The sequence below is a fragment of the Malania oleifera genome, chromosome 12 (assembly GCF_029873635.1).
Source record: "Malania oleifera isolate guangnan ecotype guangnan chromosome 12, ASM2987363v1, whole genome shotgun sequence".
NCBI classification, from domain to species: domain Eukaryota; kingdom Viridiplantae; phylum Streptophyta; class Magnoliopsida; order Santalales; family Ximeniaceae; genus Malania; species Malania oleifera.
This window is the reverse complement of record NC_080428.1, coordinates 64,827,839-64,848,617: the sequence shown is the minus strand read 5'-3', so window position 1 is coordinate 64,848,617 and position 20,779 is coordinate 64,827,839. Positions and strand designations below refer to the sequence as shown.

Sequence of the window (20,779 nt, the reverse complement as noted above, 5' to 3'; positions counted from 1 at the left end):
TTCTTATATTTTTGATGATATCCTGATATATAGCTTATCTCTTGATGATCATTTATGTCATTTGCAAATTGTACTCACCGCACTTCGTGAGCATCATTTCTTTGTTAAGAAATCTAAATGCAAATTTGCTCGATCACATGCAGAATACTTTGGGCATATTGATTCCCAAGAAGGTGTTTCAGTTGACCCTTCTAAAATACAAGCAATGATAGATTGACCTATTCCACAAATAATCAAAATGCTGCGAGGATTGTTGGGGTTGACTGGTTACTACTGCAGGGTTGTCAAGGATTATGGAAAGATTAGTGCTCCACTGATTGCTCTACTGAAAAAGGATGCATTCAAATGGAGTGAGGAAGCTCAACAAGCCCTTGTCAAGCTTAAGCACGCAATGTCCACCACACTACTTCTTGCCTTGCCAGATTTCAACTAGGTGTTCATCATTGAGTCTGATGCATTAGGAGTTGTCATTGGTGCAGTTTTAATGCAAAATGATCGCCCCATTGCATTTACTAGTATGGCTCTTTCTCCGTCCCACATTAGTATGTCTGTTTATGACAAAGAGATGTTAGCCATTAGGTGTGCAGTTGCAAAGTGGAGACTGCATTTAATTGACTGGCATTTCTAAATCCGAATTGACCACTATAGCCTGAAGTATTTTTTGGAGCTATGTATCTCTTCCATGGAACAACATAAGTGGGTCACTAAATTGTTGGGCCGTGACTATGAGATTATTTACAAGAAAGGGGCGTAGAATGTGGTGTCCAATGCCCTCTCACGACTTCATGAACAAGTTGAACTTGTAGCTATTTTTGTACCTGCATGTATTACTCTTGAACAAATCAGGAAGGAATGGTGGAAAAATTTGGAGACGAGGTATTTTCCCAAAGCTACAGGAAGAGCCAACTTTGGTCCCTCCTTACATTTGAGACTTTTTAAACTATATAAGGGGAGGATTTTATTAGTGTCTAATGTAGCCCACAAGTAAACCATGTGTAAAAATTACACGCATTATTGGCTGCAGGTCACTTTGGTTCTCTTGGAACCTGCAAGTGCATTTTGCAGGAATTTTATTGGAAGGGAATGAAGGGCGAAATTAAAAAGTTTGTGGCAGAATGTGATGTTTGTCAATGATAGAAGGGGGAAAATGTGGTGAGTCCAAGCCTTCTACAACCTCTTCCTATTCTAGAAGAAGCTTGGACTGATACATCCATGGATTTCATTTAGGGGATACCATCTTCTCATGGTAAATCTGCTATTTTTGTTGTGGACCGTTTTATAAAATATTCTCATTTTTGTACTATAACTCACCTTTACATTGCTACAAGTGTTGCTTGTGCTTTTGTTGAGAACACTGTCAAGTTGTATGGAATTCCTCAATCTATTGTCAAGATCGTCACAAAGTCTTTACCAACAACTTTTGGAAGGAGCTTTTCCATTTGCAAGGAACACAATTGAATATAAGCATTGCATATTACCCGCAGTTAGATGAGCAAACTGAAGTTGTCAACAAGTGCTTGGGACAAACTGAAGGAATGAGTGCAACGGCTACCGTGGATTGAATGGTGGTACAATACCACTTATCATTCCTCCATCAAGTTGACTCCGTTCGAGGCTGTTTGTGTTTGAGTTCCTCCTGTTCTTGCTAGGTATTCAACTGTATCATCCTGAATTGATCAAGTTGACAAGGAGTTACATGATTGTGACATAGTGCTTTAGCTCCTCAAGGAAAATCTTGTTGTAGTTCAAGAAAATATGAAATGGCAAGCTAATAAGCACCATAGTGAAAGGGAATTCTCAATGGGAAATTGGGTATTTCTCAGGCTATAGTCCTATAAACAAATATATGTGACTGGTCATTCTTCAATGAAGTTGTCTCCTCGGTTCTATGGGCCTTATAAGATCTTGGAACATATAGGCCCTATTGCTTATTGTCTTGACTTGCCAATAGGCTAAGGTACATCTAGCTTTTTATATCTCTTGCCTAAAAAAAAAGTGTTGAAGGAGCAAGTCACTATGCAGCACCACTTGTGTGATATTTCACCTATTGGTGAGGTTCAAATGCAGCCATAAGCAATTTTGGATCGCTGATTGGTCAAATGTAGAAGTCAAGACAGCACAGAAGTTTTAGTTTAATGGTCTCACTTACCAGCTAAAGATGCAACTTGGAAAACTTATCAATCCTTGGAGGAGAGATTCCTAGAGTTTATTGCTACTCAACCTTGAGGACAAGGATGATTTGAAGGAGGCGGGAATGTTAGGATTCTCAAATCAATTGGGATTTCTAATTAATGTGTTAGGATTCCATATCAAGTGGGATTTTTTTTTAATGTTCTAATTCCCAATTAAATGGGATTCTATTTAATGTTGGGATTTTTATTTAATGTGCTAGGATTCCCAAATTAGTTAGGATTGAGTTCATTAATGACTTAGATTGGGATATTTTACATTCCTAATAGGAGTAGGGTTCCCTACCCTATATATATATATTGTCAAATATTTTGTGGATGGCCGAATGAATTAGCCTTGAGTTCTGTATATTATATATAGACTTACAAGAATGCTATACATGGAAAGTAAATAAGGTCTAGTATGATTCTAGCCCTATACAAGTAAACTATAATCTGTCAAGCACTATACATGTAAACTAAATATATGCAAACTGTACAAAATAATGAATTGAAATATAAGAAAATAAATGTGGGCTGAAGTAAGGAAAGAAATCTTTTGCTTTGCTGTTAGCTGTTCCGTTAAAAGCCCCCCTCAAATTGATGTGGGTTGATCAATAAGCATCAATTTGCTACTTAGGAAGCAATGTCGATGACGAGTGAGAGCCTTGGTGAAGATATCCACAATTTGTAATTTAGTGGAAATATGTGGAAGAGTGATAACATGAGCTTCAAATGCTTCACGGATAGAGTGACAATCGACTTCAATATGCTTTGTGTGCTCATGATAGACAGGATTGGCTATGATCTGGATAGCACTCGTATTATTGGCATGTAGAGGTGTAGGATCGGTCTCAGGAAAATCTAGCTCAGCAAGCAAGCCTCAAAGCCAAATATTTTCAGAACAAGCAAGAGGCATCGCCCAGTATTCAGATTCTTTCGATGACTTAGAAACTCTTTCTTGCTTCTTACTCTTCCAAGAGATCAATGCATAACCTAAGAACACACACCAACCAGTGATGGAGTGACGTGTATCCGCATAACCAGCCCAATCAACATCGCTATAAGTAGCAAGACGAGTAAAATTGCCTATAGGGAAGAATAAACCACGGGCAGAAGTGCCCTAAACATAGTGTATGATCCTACGGACAGCAGCTAAATGAAGATGACGAGGAGTCTGAAGAAACTGGATGACTTGCTTTACAGCAAAAGAAATATTTGGTCTAGTAATGGTAAGAAAGACAAGACTACCCACCAACTTCTGGTATAAACTGTGATCAGCAAGTAAATCACACTCCTTTTTGCGAAGCTTGACATTTAATTCCATGGGAGTATCAACAGAAGTACCCTTTTGAAGGCCAGTTGTGGCCACCAAGTCACTAGCATACTTATGTTGATTGAGTGAAATACCCGAGGGACTGCGATTCACCTCAAGATCAAGAAAATATGTGAGAGACCCAAGATCTTTCACATGAAAGGACTCTGAGAGATGAGTTTTGATCTGAGCAAGTAAAGTCGAATCGGAACCAGTAATCATAATATCATCAACATAAACCTAAAGAATAACAATACCCATGTCTTATTTCCGAAGAAACAATGAAGTGTCATACTTGCTCTTCTTGAATGAAAATTGTAATAAAGTGGTGCGGAATTTATCAAACCAGGCCCTCGAAGCTTGTTTGAGACCATAAATAGAACAACGAAGCTTATACACATGTGAAGTCGAAGAGGGAAACAAGCCCGAGGGTGGCTTCATATAAATAAATACACTCTTTAAGATCCTTGTGAAGAAAAGCATTCTTGACATCCATCTGATGTAGTGGCCACTCACTGGAAGCAGCAATAGCGAGAATCGTACGAACAATAGTCATCTTAGCCATAGAAGCAAAGGTCTCTTCATAATTGACACCATATTCCTGATCATTCCCAAGTGCAACAAGGTGAGCTTTGTAACGATCCAGACTTCTATCAGATCGGACCTTGACTGAGTAAACCATTTACAACCTAGAGGAACAATGGTGGGAGGAGAAGGCTCAATGTCCCAGGTGTGATTGGCCTCTAGAGCGGCAATTTCTTCCTACATAGCTTGTTGCCAACAATCATGCTTGGCAGCATGTGAGTAGGAAGTGGGAATATCTAAATTGGACAATGCAACAGTAAGAGTTGAAACAGAGTTACCAGAACTTGAAGAGGGAAATCCATACCTGTCCAGGGGTACAGACACTCGAGAAGAGCGACGTACCAATGGCTCTAAAGGTGCTGTAACTGACTGAATCTAGAGCGTGGTAGGATCAGATATCAGATGAGCTACTGAAAGAGGCTGTTGGCAGGGGCACCGCATATACACAATACCTGGTTTAAAATGAGAACTGACTGGATGAGGATTCGAGAACTGCTCCTCAAAGGAGGGGAGAATCATAGTAGGAGAGGAGGCTATTGAGGACACAGGAAAGAAATGTTGATTTTCAAAGAAAATAACATTCTTAGAAATGCGTGTACGATGTAACTTAGGATCATAGCAAACAAATCCCTTTTGACATATATTGTATCCTGAACAGATTGAGCAGATAATTTATGTCACTCATGAGCTAAATGAACAAAACATACACAACCAAAGGTACGGAGGTTATCGTAACTAGGTTGCTTAGCAAATAAATGGAAATAGGGAGACTCCATGAGTAGGACTTGAGAAGGTAAATGATTAATCAAGTAGCAGTTTTCATAGCCTCAACCCAGAAGAAAAAGGATGGAACAGAGGATTCTAGCAAGAGAGTACGGACCACGTCAAGGAGATGACGATTTTTCCGTTCGGCTACTCCATTTTGTTGGGGAGTGGTAGGACATGACGTTGATGAATAATGCCTTTAGAAGCCAAAAATGTTTGAAACTCAGTAGATACATATTCACCACCAGAATCTATGCGTAATGTCTTAATAGAAGCATAAAATTGATTGTCAACATACGCTAAAAACGTAGTGAAAGTATGAAAACCTCAGATTTAGAGCGAATAAAGTAGAACCAAGTAAATCTGATATGATCATCAATAAAAGTCACATAGTATTTAAATTTTTCATGTGAACTAACTAGGGAAGGTCTCCAAACATCACTATGAATAAGCTCAAAACACTGAGAAGCTCTACTAGCATGCAAAGGGAAGGGAAGAGTTTTGCTTTTACCAAGTTTGCAAGAGGCACACTCAAGAGATAAAGAAGAGTGTTCTTTATTATCAAGTAAACCAGAGTTCAATACATGAGATAAGATATTAAGATCTGAGTATTGGGATGACCTAAATGACGATGCCACACCATACTAAGATCTAAAATGTTATTACAAGCAAAAGACTTAATAGAAGAAATTAGAGAATGTGCTGAAACAAGCAAAAGTAGTGGAAACAAGCGCCCCACTTTAGTTCCCTTCGCGATTGGCTCCCCCGTTACTTGGTCCTGCATAACACAACCATTACCCGAAAAATTAATAGCACAATTGTTATCAACTAATTGACCAACGGAAATAAAATTCGTGGACAGCTGAGAAGCAAGAAACACATTAGTGAACTTAGAAGAGGCATTTCCGACAGCAGCTATTGGCAAAGAACTGCCATTAGGAGTTTGAATAGAAGATTGACCAGCGTAGGGCCAAACATGACACAAGGTAGTGGGATTATTCGTCATGTGATTAGAGGCACCCGAGTCCACATACCGGAGATTAGTAGAATTGTTACCTTGGAGCCTCATTGCTGATAATGCCGAAATTAGCATCTGTTGCACCATTTCGGGTGTGCAGTAATTTGCTGGAGGAGGTGCAGGAACAAAGAAGTCACTTGAAGAAAAGCTAGGGGCCGCAAAAGTCACCGTGGGGGGTACACTAACAGAAGTCTAGGCTTGATGATTCTGCGGGCGGATACGACATTCTTTGATAATGTGACCCTTCTTCTTGCAATAAGAGCAGAATTTCTTGGAACAATTAGTAGTGATATGTTCAAATTCTTTGCAGCAAAAACACTGCAAAGTGCTAAAATGTGCAGGCGGTCCTCGTTGTTGAGCAGCATAAGCGACAAGGACAGACCCAAAACTACCATGAGATTGTGCCAGGGTAACTTGAGTACTGGGCCATTGTTCTTCATGAAGTAACTCACCAAAACAACATCCAGAGAAGGAATAGGAGAGCGATTTAGAAGAGACAAGCGAACAAATTCATACTCGGGGCGGAGTTTCATAAGAAAGTGATCACGATGACTAGTCTCATGAAGATGTTGAATAATGGGAAGAGAAGCCACAAGAACATCCGCAGTAACCAGATCAGAATATTCATTCCAAAGAGTTAGAAACCCCGAATAATAGTCTTGGATGGAACGATTGTTATGTTGAAACATGGCAATCTGTCACGGTACAACTATTTTCACACCATTGTGAAGGGCCGTGCGGCGCTAGCTAAAACACTCTTGCTTAACTAGCCAGCCTATCGTTTACCAACATTCATCCACGAAGCACTTTCATTAACATTCATTTAGATAGTAGCGGAAATAGTAATCAATTCATGAAAGTTGTGGCAAGCAAGCAGTAAACATTGAAGCAAACGTAATTCATTAACAAATCCTCCGTTGACATGTTGTACTTAGCGAGGGAGTCAAGTAGGCTAAGCACGTTGACAATTGCTAGTGAGTTTTACAATGACTGATGAACACTCACCCTCCCCTAAAGAGGTTTTTATGTAATTATCATCTTGGCAACATCAAAGTGACCGAGGAGTCATACTGCCTTATTTGGCTTACAAAGACTCTACTAGCAGAAAATAACCCTACACTAGTATTTACATGATGGAAACCCATCCTAAGCACACGAGATAAGCAGTCACAAGCAAGCATAATGCCCTGAACAAGCTTAGCTCGTGACACAATCGCATGCTCTAACTGAAAACGACGGGCACCGTTATCTTGATGGTATACTGTTTTTAAATAAGTACACATGGATTGAGTGGTGCGATAAGGTCACTAGTTGGGGACAATATGTGGCTCAACCGAGCCAAGAAGCCAAGACATAATCCGAGGATCAAGAACAGCCCATGAAGGACAAGCTGCGGACTCCTTGGATTTATCAGGATTGGGTGCACAATCTGTGCCATCAATATGACCCCAAAGATCTTGTCCCTTTAGGAAAAGTTCAAACGGAAAAGCCCACGTAGAATAATTATTGCCCGTAAACTTGGCACACACAGGTGCGGAGTCCATGCTAAATAATGGAGAAAATCGAGAAGCCAAAAAAAAAAAAAGACTGTACTGAAAGAAACAGACCACTAGACAATCTAGAAGCCCAAAATAAACAACATAGGTACAAAGAGGAACAACCTTCCTGCACTAAAAAATTAAATCTTGAACCAAAAAAATGCACTAAAAATTAAATCTTGAACCAAAAACCTGCTGTGCCAAGAAGATAAGTGCCAGAAACAGCAACATAAAGTTGTTGCCTGCTTGTCAAAGGTCCCAAACAGCAACAGAAACTAGAGAAATAAGTGGCAAACCAAAAACCTGCTGTGCCTGCTTGCTGAAAGTCACAAGCCTGCTTGCTAAGAGTCACAAACAGCAACAGAAACTGGAGAAATAAGTGGCCAAGCAGAAACCTGTTGTGCCTGCTTCCCGAGAATCACAAGGACATTAACTGGAGGAATAAATGGCAACCCAGAAACTTGCTGTGCCGACAGCCACGCAGCCACAGAAGTATCAAAAGAACAGAGAAAAATTTCAGAAGAGAAAACAAAACCACAACAGCCGTGAAATTGAGAAGACAAAAAAAGTCAAAAGTAAAAAAAAAAACCAAGTAGTCGGCTGGCTCTGATACCATGTTGTGAATGGCCGAATGAATTAGCCTTGAGTTCTGTATATTATATACCTATACAAGTAAACTATAATCTGTCAAGCCCTATACATGTAAACTAAATATATGCTAATTGTACAAAATAATGAATTGAAATATAAGGAAATAATTGTGGGCTGAAGTAAGGAAAGAAATCTTTTGCTTTTTTATTTGCTGTTCCGTTGACATGTATGTATGTATTCATGCAAGTAATAATATAATTCATAGCCTTTGGCTGATTTGGAGGCAGATCCCCTCGAAGTGATCAACCCTATTTTCTCTTTCTATTTTCCATTCTCTCTATTTCCCCAATTTCTCTATGATAAAACCCTAGGGTCTTGTTAGTGCACCTTGTGTTTCACGTCCTCAAGCCAGCCATCGTTGACAATGAGGGTCCGACTCAAGTTAATGAGAGCACCATTGAAGACCTTGCAACTTGAAAGGGGAGAAGTGGATAAGATCCTTGCAAACAGAGAGTTCACATCCTCAAGGGGAAAACAACACGAGTTCTCAGTGAAATTGGAGGGCCTCAAATATGAAGATGTAAGGGGAAGAGATATAACATTTGTGGACAAAGTCGAAGAGTACCTAGTGTCAAAGTTTATGAGGATGTTGACTACATAGTGGGGGAGAATGTCACGAGCTTAGCTTGTTTAGGGCCTTATGCTTGCTTATGACCTCTTGTCTTGTGCACATTGGATGGGTAACCACAATGTAAATACTATTGTGAGTTTTGTTCTTTGAGTAGGATAAATGGATAATACCTTAGTGAAAAGGGGAAGTATGGCTCCTTGGTCAAAATGATGTTTTTGCTAAGAGTAGGAATCACTTAGAAAGTTTGGGAGGGTAAGTGTTCATCAATCTTGTAGAACTCACTATCTGTTGTAATGTGTTCAACCTACTTGCTTCCCTTGCTAAACACATGTTGCCAGGAGGTGTTATGGTTTGCCATGTGACTTGTGTTTACTTCACTGCTTTTTCATTTTTGTATTAGATGCTTATGAACTTATTCATGTGGTGAAATTGCGATTTAATTTCAGTTTATTAGTTAAGCTTGTGTATGACAGCTAGTGCCGCGTAGCCTTTCACACAATGTGAAGTGTTCAACCTGTGACACCCTCCTTTTTCCTGCCGGGGGGGTGGGGGTGGGGAGTGAACTGTGTGTGTGTAAATTAGCATGTTAATTTTTATAGCTTTCTTGGGTTGCTTACATTTTCTTCTTAATGCAATAACGATTGATCTAATTTGAAATTATGTGTAAGATTATTTCTGCTCTTTCTTCACAGTGCAGATCTGCAGAATGCAATTGAGAATGAAAGCTATGCTTTGGCTGCTAAACTACGAGATGAAATTTCTAAGCTAGAGGCAGAGTCTTTGTCTGCATCAGCAAAAGCTTTGGCATATGAAAATGCTCAATACGCATTTCGTTTGGGCCAGAAAGTGAGGCATAAGATGTTTGGTATATATTTATTATATGTGCATTACTTTTGATTTTGGGCTGGTATATATATTCTTTACAGTATCTAGAAAGAGTTCTCCTTGATGGCATGGACTGATGGTCAAGAAACTAGGTTTTCAGAATTCCAATTGAGGTGGATTTTCAATCCCTTACTAGGAAAATGAATTCAACCCACTAAAAATCACCAAAAGATAAATGAAACAAGGATATGTGAATATAATTAGGACTTTGACACTTTGATTATGACATGTTTGTTCTATTTCTATTTATGTAGTGATTTAGCCTCAGTTTGGTATTTCACTAATAAAAAAATCCTTGCATCATTTATCACTTTGTACTTGCAATAAATAAGTAGCATTTGGTTTGCTTATGCCCTTTTCCAAGAGGTTCAACAATACACCTATATCATGCAATAATATAACAATATGTTATATATATATATATATCATATTGTAATGCACTTGTATTATTATATAGTACATAATATTAAAATTACATAGTATGTATATTATTATATTTAAATTTTAAAATATGATATAATAATGTGTTTTAACGTGTCATAAATTATTATCACACCATTGTGATCTTTGTAATAAATTATTGTAGTATTGGAAGAGGATGTATTATTAATGTTATTATATTAAAATATGACAACATAATTAATTAAAATATTATGATACTTTAATATTAATACAATAGCATACTGTTATGATACTAAAATAAATAGTGTTTAATATTGTTATGTTATATGTTTAGAATATTATAATAACACATGATCATTATTATATATGTTTACACGATATTATGTTATGGAATTTTAATATAATGTTATTACATTTGAGTATGATAACATAATTGGATACATGCCACATAATATTATTATACTAAAGCAATGTAATACAATATCATGATATTATACTTTTAAACTAAATGTATTTAATATATGTGTGTATATAAACAACAACGACAATTCAACCCTTGAGCCCCACGAGGGGGTTCGGCTACATGAATCATTTTTCGTCAATTTGCTGACCGTGGACGATTCCCTCCGACAAATTTAGGGTTCTTAAATTCTTACTCACTATCTCATTCCAAGTTATTTTAGGTTTACCCCTACCCTTTCTATTGTACCTCATTGTAATTAGCTCACTCCTTATTGGTGCACTATTTATACTACATTGCACATGGCCAAACTATTGGCCAAAGTGGCAACCCAAGAGAAAGGGGGGGGTGGGGGGTGGGTGGGGGAGGAGTGAATTGGGTTTAATAAAATTAATGTGCTTGATTACACAATTTAAAACAATTTACATAAATCAACAAATACACAAATTTAAAGCAATAAAATCAAAGGAGAGAAGGGAAGAGAGATGCAAATGCTTTTTATAGTGGTTTGGCTATCCTTGCCTATGCCCACTTTTCAAGGCCAACCACTTTGAGGTTCCTTTAATCTCCTTCCTTTCATAGCGGCAAGGTCACCAATTGCACCCTTTGTTTTCGAGAGACGAAGGAAACCAATCACACCTTGCTTTGACAGAGGCAAGGACACCAAGTTAAAAGACGGATCACAAAACAAATTTTCTCAGAAGAAATGATTTACAAATATGAAGCGAACAAAAGAAACTCGTAAACAATATGCAAGTGATGGCACTATAGTTTTGGTGTTTGTCTCAAAAGTAAGCAAATGGAGGCACAAGAGTGATTAAGAGAGAATAAAGAGTTTGGCTTTAGAGGGCATATATATAGAGATTAGAGTAAAACTAGCCGTTTTTTGTCTATTATGCAAGTTTTTTGGTAAGGCTGGTCGACCGCTTGGTGGATGTTAGAGAGAAAAATTAGATGGTTGTAGGCAAAACTAGGTGACCCAGTCGACTGCCTTCAAGGGTTGGTCGGCCACCTCTAGCTTCTGCCTTGATTGGCTGATCACCCCTTATGGTCTGGTTGACCGTCTTCGACTGCAAAGCCTGGTTCAGTCTTCTTTGTTTGTCATTTTTATAGTTTTAGTTCATTAGTATCATGTCTTTAATAATCTTACAGCTTTACAAGAAAAACAAATTTCATTTAAGAGAACAAAATACAAATAAATAAGATTTTAACTTTTCAAATCTTCTCTCAAAATTTCAACTTCAATGGCTTAATCTTGTTAAAAACAACTTAAGCACAAAGCCATTAGTACACAATAGTTTGTTATCATCAAAAACAAGTTAATGAAACCTTGAGGCAAACACAAACCATTTGATTCGCCCCCCTTTTTATCTTATCTTCTATAGTAGCTACACCTAACTTAATTGCAAATATTTTCATTCTTTAATTTATCTTTTAATGTTATGTCACTCATCCACCTTAGCATTCTCATCTCAACAACTTTTACTTTTTGGATATGTTGTTTCTTAGTTGCCCAACATTCTTATTCATATATCATAGCTGCTCTTATAGCCGTGCTATAGAACTTCCCTTCTAATTATAAGTGTATTCATCAATCACAAAACACACACGAAACACTTCTCTACCCAACCTACTTTAACTATATGTATTGCATCTTCTTCAATTTCTCCTTTAGTTTACATAACAGATTCAAGGTATTGAAATATACTAGTACTATTGATTTCTTGACCATTAAATTTGATCTTTTCTCTAATATTCTTCCTACTACAATTGAAATTACATTTCATGTATTCTCTTTTATTTCTACTTATCCTAAATCTTCTAGAATCTAAAGCTTCTCTCCATAATTTCTAACATAAATTCTACTCCACCCCCAGTTTCATCAATCAAGACAATATTTGCAAACAACATACACCATGGAATCTCATTTTGGATACTCTTAGTAAGTTCATCCATCACTAGGGTAAAAAGATAGGGGTTCAAAGCAGATCTTTGACATATACCTATTGTGAGTGGAAACTCCCTAGCCTTTTCACTTGTAGTCTTGAAGCTAGTCATTATTCCATCGTACATATCCCTAATGACGTCACTATACCTACTTCATACAGTTGTTTTTTTTTTTTTTTAGAACCCACCATAGAACTTCCCTAGGTACCCTATCATATGCTTTCTCTTGGTCAATAAAAACAATATGTAAGTTCCTCTTCCTTAAACTTCTTAAAAGATATATAGCTTTTATAGTAGATTTCTAGGCATGCAACCAAATTGATTTTTTGAGACCCTCGTTTCTAAACTTAATCTTTGTTCAACTACCCTTTCCACAGTTTCATTGTATGACTTACAAGTTTAATTCCACAATAGTTATTACAATTTTGAATGTGTGTATGTATGTATGTATATTATATTATATTACAACATGCTAATATGTTGTTGTTGTTGTTATTATTATTATTATTATTGGTAAAAGATAAGCTTTATATATTACCAAAATTGGGAAATTAGGCTAGCAAGCCTTAAAATGTTGTGAAATGGTTTTACACTTGATCAGCTTTCTGAGAATTCAAATCTTTTAATTTTTGGACATCTACATTGGATATCTATGGCAGCTTGACGTAATAATACTTCCAGATTTTGTGGTTTTCTGCAAACAACTGTGCATTGCTCATCTTTCATGTGTAGTATAGTGCAGATGACCAGACCATCTTTGACTCATCTTCTGATTTTGAATTCCCAAGGACAGATAACCAATTGAGATTTTCTTCGCAGTCCATAACTGCCCCCTGATTTCTTAATTCAGCACTTGCCTTGTAGTAAACCTGTTTTGAAATTTGAAATCCAAAAAACAGATGGTTTCTTGTTTCTGCCCTGGTTCTACAGATTCTGCATGTCATGTCACTTGCTTTCCCCCATGAAACTAATTTTTCTAGTGTAGATATTATTATATCATTATCATTACTAATACTACTACAATTTCTACTACTACTACTACTAAATTGTGAAAATATTATTGATCAAATCATTGCTTATTTTCTAGCATTACAAAATGCAGCTTTTAACTTTTAGTACTTGTTGCTAAAAGGAACAATATTTTATATTTAAGTACTTCAGCGAGATAGGTGGAATGACTCGATCTGGTTGCAGCTATACCCTGTAAGATCTGAACAATTCACATGAAGGTTTGTCCCTGTTAGAATCCTCTCGCAATTCACATGCTGTGCTTTGTTTTGACTGAGGATAGTGAATTGAGCCCTTGATAGTAGACATGATTTTGCCTTATTTATTGTGGGTTATAGTTGGATTTCACTTCAATATCCCACAGGGTGTACGAGCTCATGTGCAAGTATTTTTTTTTTTTTTTAATAATCATAAAGTAATAAAGGGCAGCTTGGTGCACAAAGCTCCTGCGCATTGCTGGTTTGCAATTTCCCATAGTTTTAAGGATTCCTTTAGTCTGGCTGGTTCTTTGATCCACAGCTTAGAGTTTTAAAAAACAAATGCAACATGTAGTGCCCAAGACTCCAAGCAGTATGGGGAGGACATGATGTGTGTAGTTACCTCCATATTTGGCGAGGCTACTTCTGTAACTTGAACCTGTTTTGAGTGTAACATCCTTGCTGTTGGGCCAAGGGTTGCCCTCAGTAATGTAGTGTGGAATTTTATGAGAATATTAGGTTGTTGTTTAAGTTATTGATACTAATGTCATGAATTCAGGTTACTGGGCTGTGATTTGTGGAATGGATCCCGTATGCTGCGAATCAAGTTCATGGATGGAAACTGCACATGTTGAAAAGTTGTCTCGTGGTTCAAGTCAGCCATTTTATCAGGTTTAGTTTGCCCTATGTTTGGCTTCAATATTTTCTCTGTAAAGGAAAAAAAACTTCATATCAGTATCATTTTTGGTTCGTGGGATAATCATCGTGATGCACTTTATGGTGCTCCTTTATGTACAATTTTTTTCTTTAGTAACATTTCTTCCTTTTCTATCAAAAAGAGAAAAAATATGATGCACTTTATGAGATTGTGATGGGCCTGCTCCTTACCTCCTTTATACTCCTCTCGGCATTCTTATATGGTCATGTCACTGCTTCTTAATATCCCGCATACGGTACAATGGTATGGCTTACTAGTGTGGCCATTCCGTTATTCATCCAAGCGTCCTTCAGTTGCAGAATTTTGATAAAAAATACTGTGTGAGATGCCTGCTTATCCTGTGGGCAGACCTGGCCTATCAAACTCAAACCAAAAAAAAGGCCAGGATGGCAGGACTATTAAGTATTTTGGGTCATGACCTCCTTACATGCATCCCTCCTTTAATGACTATTTTTTAGGGTCCTAGGTCATATGAACATGTTATGGTAATATAGCACATGCATGGCAATGATGATGTGTTTTTTTTTTTGGTCAAATGGATTTTTTCAATGAGAAATTGTTGTGAAGGATCTTTCTTGGAATTTGAAATTATGCTAGTTATATTTATTATTATTTTTTATAACAAGTTTGCTCGTTTCTTTTCCCTTTTCTTTTCAGCAATTTTCTGCCTTCTTATATATTAACAATAAAAAATGTGCATGAAAAAAATACCCCCATTACTCCTCATAATTACAAAAGCAGCATATTCTCTGCTCACGCTTCCCCTTGAGGTGTAAAAATACCAACCGTAGCTTGTTCTGAGTTATTTCATATCTTTTGTGCCTTTTGTTGTAAAATAAAGACTCAATTTGGTTTGCCTGTTCGGATACTTTGGAGTGATAATGCTAAAGAGCACTTGAATTCCCAATTCACTACTTATATGAATCAGTCTAGTATTGTTCATTTGCCATCCTATGCCCACGCTCCACAATAAATTAGGGTTGCTGAGGGTAAAAATAGACATATCCTTGAAGTCACTCGTTCCTTGCTTTATTAGATGCATGTTCCTAAATTGCTTAGGAGTGATTCTATGTTCATTGCTTGCTTTATTTTCAATAGAATCTCATCCTTTGTTCTTGTTGGTAAAATTCCCTACTCTGTTCTCTTTGTGAATGCTCCTTTGTCTCTTTATCTCCTTGCATATTTGGGTGTGTGTCCTTCGCTCATCTGTTAAACCCTAGGGATGGATAAGTTGGATCCTTGTGCCATAAAATGTGTCTTCCTTGGTGACTCGTGTTCTCAAAAGAGATATCTTTGTTATAGTCCCACTCTACATTGCTTTTTTGTCTCTACCAACATTACCTTCTTTGAGTCAACATCATACTATTCTCTTTGCTTTTAACCTTAGTGATTCTCCTCTACCAAATCTTTCAGATTCTAGTTTATTTTCTCTACCTAGTCATCCTATTGTGTCTTATGTAGTTTCATCCTTTTTGTCACCTTGATCATCCTAATTTGAAGGTGTATTCATGATGGCAGCTCAAGGGAGAGGAATTCCTTCTAGTTTCTACTGCTACCTCTGTGGTTTCCTGGTATGATGATTCCATTTCTTATGATGTTAATCCTCCCATTGCTCTTTGGAAAGGTAAATGCACCTGCACACGACATCCAATCTCTAATTTGTTTTCTACGACTTCTTTTGACCGTCATATTATTGTTTTGTTAGTACTCTATCTTTTGTTGCTTCCAAAATTTGTTTATGAAGCGTTGCCTGCTCTGGATGGAGGACTGCAATAGTTGAAAAGATGCAAGTATTACAATATGATGGTACTTGGGAATTGGTATCTCTTCCTTCTGACAAATCTGTGGTTGGTTGCTGTTGGGTATACACGATGAAAATCAATCCTAATGGTTCTGTTACTCGTTTGAAGACCCATCTTGTTGCTGAGGGATATACTTAGGTGTATTGTTTGGATTATTTGGACATACAGACCCCAAACTTGCCTCGTTTGTTCATATCTTAAGCCACCAATTACCATTGGCCTTTGCATTAGTTAGATGTGAAGAATGCCTTCCTATATGGTGATGTTCAGGAGGAGGTCTATATGGAACAATCTCATAGGTTTGTTGCTCAAGGGGGAGTTTGGTTTAATGTGTAGCCTCAAGAAATCTCTATATGGTTTAATAGTCTCATAGAGCATGGTTTGGTTGATTCAGTGCTATAGTACTTGAGTTTGGCCTCTGACAATGTGCAGTAGATCAAATTGTATTTTATCATTAAACTCCATCTAGTAGGATTCTACTTATTGTGTATGCGGTTGATATTGTGATAATTGGTGATGATGATCAAGGTATCCAAGGCCTAAAGTATTTTTATAGACTAAAGTTTTAGACCAAAGATTTGGGACCATTGAATTTCTTGGGTATATAAGTATCTAAATCTCATATTGGAACAATTTTTTTCATAGAGGAAGTATGTTCTTGATTTCTAATTGAGATTGGGTTATTGGATCCTAGCATTAAGTTTGTCCCTGATATGGGTGACTTGTTGCCTAATTCAAGACGATATCAAGGACTTGTTGGTGGAAAGTTGAATTATGTCAGTCACTTGACTGGATATATCTTTTGCAACAAGTTTTGTGAATTAGTTTCTTAATTCTTTGAGAACAAGTTATTAAGATGTAGTAATTTGAGATATTGCAAAGTGCACTTTGGAGAGGTTTCTTATATCAAGATTGGGTTCACACTATATTCAGGGATATACAAATGCAGATTGGGCCAATTCACCTTTCAACAAAAAAAATAAAAAAATCGAGTACTGTATCTTTGTTGGTGGTAATTTGGTTTCCTGGAAGAGCAAGAAGCAAACTGTGGTTGCCAGCGCCATGACTCTCACTACATGTGAACTTGTTTGGTTGAAAAAACATGTTGGAAGAATTGGAATATCCACATTTTCAGGTTATGGAGTTGACATGTGATAATCAACTTGCTATTCATATGGCCTTAAACCTGGTCTTTTATGAGAGGACAAAACACATTAAAGTTGATTGCCACGTTGTTTGAGAGAAATTTGTGCAGAAAAAGATCATTACAACCAACCACTCATGTCAAGTCTAATTTGCAGCTGCTGATTTACTACTAAAGCCTTAAGGGACGCTTGTGTTAAATTCATTTGTAACAAGTTAGGAGCATATGATATCCATGCTCCATCTTGAGGGCGTGTGTTAATGGTTATTTGGGTCGTTTAGAATTATTAGTGTGTGCTAGTTTTTTATGTTAGTAAGTGTGAGTTTGTAAGGACATTATAATCATTGGTATTCACTTGACATATTATAAATAGAGGGAGAGACCTCATGGTGATTAGGTCTTTAGTTTTACTCAATAATTCAATAGCACCTAAAAGCTTTAAGCTTTTTAGTTCTAGGCCGACAATGTATATCAAGCTTCAACAGTTATGAATCAATTTTAATGAAAAAGTTTGTGCCTTCAAATGTTGTGAACACAAACGGAATTTGAGGACATATGTGTCCAGTTTGAGCAACTCCCTATTCAACTTTCTAGAATACAAGCAAATAGGCTGTGCAAGCCCAGCCTTCTGTTCATCCATTTGTTGATCATGAAAATTGCCAAATGATGAAAATTGCCCTCAACAGCCATGAGATGATCTATACTTCTAACATTGTGGGGCCGTGTGGTGATCCAAATGGAATCTCTGCAGTGATCTGATCTATGTAATTTTGTCCCATGCTGTCATGATTCCTGGTGATCTAACACCCTGATTGGTGTGTGATTTTTCTGTGATAAAATGTCCCTAGGCATTTGTGAGTAATCTGTTTGGTCATGCCGTAGGAATATACTATCACCATGCAGTGCCTAAACTATCCTCAAAATTGTAAGAAAATGCCTCATTTTTGTTTTTTTTATGAAGAAGCTTATAATCTTTTCAACATAGAAGTTCAATCTCTAGTAACACTCAAAATAGATTAATACAAAAAGAAGCTAGAAATGCAGGAGTTGTCTTTCCATCTCAGTGGAGAAGACATAACAATCAAAACTTACATCCCATTCCAATTCAACAATATCTAAATCAACATCTAATCGTTCAAAACAATCCAGCAAGACTGGACACTGAGGGACTCAAATCATTATTTCCCCCCCTAGATTAATATAATAACAAACTATAAATGCAAAGTTGTCTTTCCATCTCAATGAGCAAGAAATAACAGTCAAAACTTGACATTTCATTCCAATTCAACCAGATCTAAATCAACATCTAGTCATTCAACAATAGTTCAGCAGTATTGGACATTGAGAGGAAAAAAGTCACCATTTGTTTCCCTAGACATATATTTGAGTGGGGATAAAATTGTTCCAAAACATTTCTCCTTTATCAGTGTTTTAGGGTGGTCTTGGATAACTCTCCTCAAGAGGACAAAGATAACTAGTTTGGGCATTTATCTTTTCATTGAGGTGAGGCGAGAATCGCGAGATCACCACCACATAGGATTATTGAGGTGAAACTAAACATGGTGGTTCCATTATGAGATTAACCTTAAATCATGGGACATGACCAAATGCCTTCTATGTGTCCGCATTGCAATGTTTTGTTCTTGTAGGTTGAGAAACAATGACAGCTTTGATTGATGCCTCATTCTGAATTAGATGTCCCTACCCTGTGTGCGAATCTCACACATAACTGTAGTGAATTGAGTTTGTCCTATTGATGATTATTGGTGATGGCAACACTCACTGAAGTGAAAAGGTGTCAATTGTCAGCAACCTCATTATCACTCATTTCATATGCTGATTGTGTTATTTCTTCTCCAAGACTGAGCAATAATGTTTGGTTCATTCATAGGATATTAAAAAATTCTGAATAGGGTCAAAATATTATGTTGTGGTTAAGGAAAACATGAGTAAACTGGTGCTTTTAATTGGATGACAAACTAATAGCATTCCTGCAGTTTTGAAAGGACATTGATTTTCGTAGGTTTGATGGTGGAGCAATTAATCTACAATTAACTTTTTTAGCTCATTTAAGTGAGTATTTATTTTATTAAATTGTTGATCTTACAGTGTGGGCATTGATTGGCTTATCTCACAATGTCTTTGAGATGCTTTTTTTTTTTTTTTTCTGTCTACTGGCACGCAAGTGCCATATTATACATTTTCTATTATTTGGATGCTTTTGTTAAATAATTTCATCAACTAGGTAAAGAACCTGGCACATGTGAAAAAAGTAGGTCTCCAACTAAATTCAGTTCTTGGTTTTTCAGGTCTTGGTTGATGTACATGCAGACCCTAATCTGCTAGTGGCTTATGGTAATTTGACAGCAATTTGAACCTCTTAACGAGATTTTACCCTTTTCGCTCTCTCTGGCTGCAATTCTCTGGGTGTTACCTCACATTTCATATCAGAAATATTTTGCCTATATGCACTTATATTAGCATAACACATGACCTATACAAAGTGTAGAAATATTTTGCATTGTCCATCTTGGATTGGTCAGTTCTGGAAGTTCCTTTTTTTGTTCTTGTCCTTGCTGCCGGCCTGATGAACATTGCAAAATGAATTTGTGTGTTGCAGTTGCTGAGGAGAATTTGTTAGCCCCTGAAAAGCCTGACATGGTGAGTAGAAATATGTTAAAAAAACACAGAATGTTTATCCCAGCTATTTTCTTTTGACCACGGGCTGTGCTGAAACGTATGCAGGGCAGGTTTGATCATCCGTATGCTTCCTTTCTGTTCTATGGAATGGATGCAGCTGGAGATTTTATACCAATTAAGCAGCTACGTGAAAAATTCAATAGGCCTCGGTATGAAGTGCCCACCGATTCAGAAGATGAGGGAACCGGAGAAGATGCGTAAAGGGATGATGCCTGATTTTCTGCCCCTTTTAACTTTTGAGCGTCAGAGAGCACACCCTTGTGCCAGGAAGCATCGACCTAAAACTCAATTCATTTCTACATTCTAGCTGCATAGGCAGAGGCCCTTTGGCTTATTTATGATTCTGATTCTTGTACATAGCTTACTTTTTGGGGCTGAAGCTATTGGCAATGACAGTTTAGTCTTGTTAAGAGTTATGTTTGTGGATCAGTGACGTAGGCAATTCTTGCATTACTATTGGCGATTCAAGCTCTTTGGTTCTACTGTAATTTGAATTCTCAAAGCTGAATTGTCCAGTGGGGGTTCCATCTTGGCTAAATCTGGAAGTTCTGAAATATGATCACTACTCCAAACAATTTTTTATCTAGTGAATTACAGCATGACTCTGGAAATTCAAGGATCTTGAGTATTTGATTAAGTAATTTAGGGCCTGTTCTGCCCGGAAAATTTAAAAGAAGAAGAAGAAGAAGAAGAAGAAGAAGAAGAAGAAAATTATGGACTCTGAAAAATAGTTTTTATTTTTTTTTATTTCCAGATTTTCAAATAATAATAATAAAAACAACATTTTCATTTACTTTTGGAATAGTAGTAATGTGTAAAATCTGAAAAACATCTTTTTATTCAGCTTCTATGATCCATGTTGCTATTGGGATTAAAGACCACCCAACATTCCTTATTGGGAATTT

At 37.0% G+C, this 20,779-nt stretch overlaps 1 protein-coding gene across 6 annotated transcripts in view; it reads left to right on the top strand.

The window, feature by feature from the left end:
- The window catches only part of LOC131143724 (clp protease adapter protein ClpF, chloroplastic), a 30,948-nt gene extending 10,458 nt beyond the window's left edge, over nt 1-20,490 (top strand). For 4 of the 6 annotated variants that reach the window (XM_058091994.1, XM_058091997.1, XM_058091995.1 and 1 more), the window contains exons 5-9: nt 9,304-9,476; nt 14,070-14,182; nt 19,484-19,529; nt 19,795-19,835; nt 19,920-20,490. In XM_058091994.1, coding sequence (XP_057947977.1) covers nt 9,304-9,476; nt 14,070-14,182; nt 19,484-19,529; nt 19,795-19,835; nt 19,920-20,075 — 529 coding nt within the window. In that variant the 3' untranslated portion in view covers nt 20,076-20,490. The remainder of the gene's footprint in view (nt 1-9,303; nt 9,477-14,069; nt 14,183-19,483; nt 19,530-19,794; nt 19,836-19,919) is intronic. The other 2 variants (XM_058091998.1, XM_058091999.1) reach the window with 1 other exon arrangement.
- Nucleotides 20,491-20,779: the final 289 nt, after the last annotated feature.